This window comes from Cynoglossus semilaevis, chromosome 1, assembly GCF_000523025.1.
Source record: "Cynoglossus semilaevis isolate Cse_v1.0 chromosome 1, Cse_v1.0, whole genome shotgun sequence".
NCBI classification, from domain to species: domain Eukaryota; kingdom Metazoa; phylum Chordata; class Actinopteri; order Pleuronectiformes; family Cynoglossidae; genus Cynoglossus; species Cynoglossus semilaevis.
Window position 1 is genome coordinate 7,094,492 of NC_024307.1, and position 673 is coordinate 7,095,164.

Consider the following 673-nt stretch of genomic DNA (forward strand, 5'->3'; position numbering starts at 1 on the left):
CCAGTGGCAGCCTGTGTGGGTTGCAAACACTCAGGTTTGAGTGTGGGGGGGAGAGAATGACTGTATTATAAATCTAGAAGAAACACATTATGTGGTAGACCAAAAGTACTTGAATTTAGTTTGGGCAGAATGTAGGTGTAACTGTAAGTTTTTTTCCCACGGTGTTGTTGCCGACGACAAGGTGCTAACCAACTCAGTCTGAGCCCCACATTCAGTCAGATCTGTCTTTTTAACAGTCTACTTTAAACAGTCAAGAATGCTAATGCTAATGCTAATGTTTGATTTGACCTTTTTGTTCATTAATGACTAAATTCCTTCAGAATTCCAATTTTATATTAAAATCTTGCAATTCCGACAAAACTGATTCTTACTAAACAAATAAAACCAAAAAAAAAAATATAAATCCGTGACATTTCCTAGAGTGGCAAAAATAAATATATTAAAAAATATATATATTAGGATTGAAATTGATTGGACTTGATGTCCACCAACTGCAATAGCTCCACGCTCAGGAAAAGTTTCAGGAAATGAAACTCACGTGATATGAGGTCAAAGCTCCGTTTCTCCTCAGGGTTGTGCTTCACCTGGCAGGTCAGCAGGTTGAGTTTAGCCGGCGGTCTGTTAGCCTAGAGCAGACGAACGGGTGACGCAGGCACGGACAGACAGACAGGAG

The 673-nt window shown here is 39.8% G+C and overlaps 1 protein-coding gene across 1 annotated transcript in view; it reads right to left on the bottom strand.

The window, feature by feature from the left end:
- Positions 1–440: 440 nt before the first annotated feature.
- Positions 441–673, bottom strand: part of LOC103377570 (arf-GAP with SH3 domain, ANK repeat and PH domain-containing protein 2-like) — a 35,084-nt gene continuing 34,851 nt past the window's right edge. Inside the window, exon 12 of the mRNA XM_008308437.2 lies at positions 441–626. Within this exon, the coding sequence (XP_008306659.2) occupies positions 456–626 (171 nt within the window). The 3' untranslated portion in view covers positions 441–455. The remainder of the gene's footprint in view (positions 627–673) is intronic.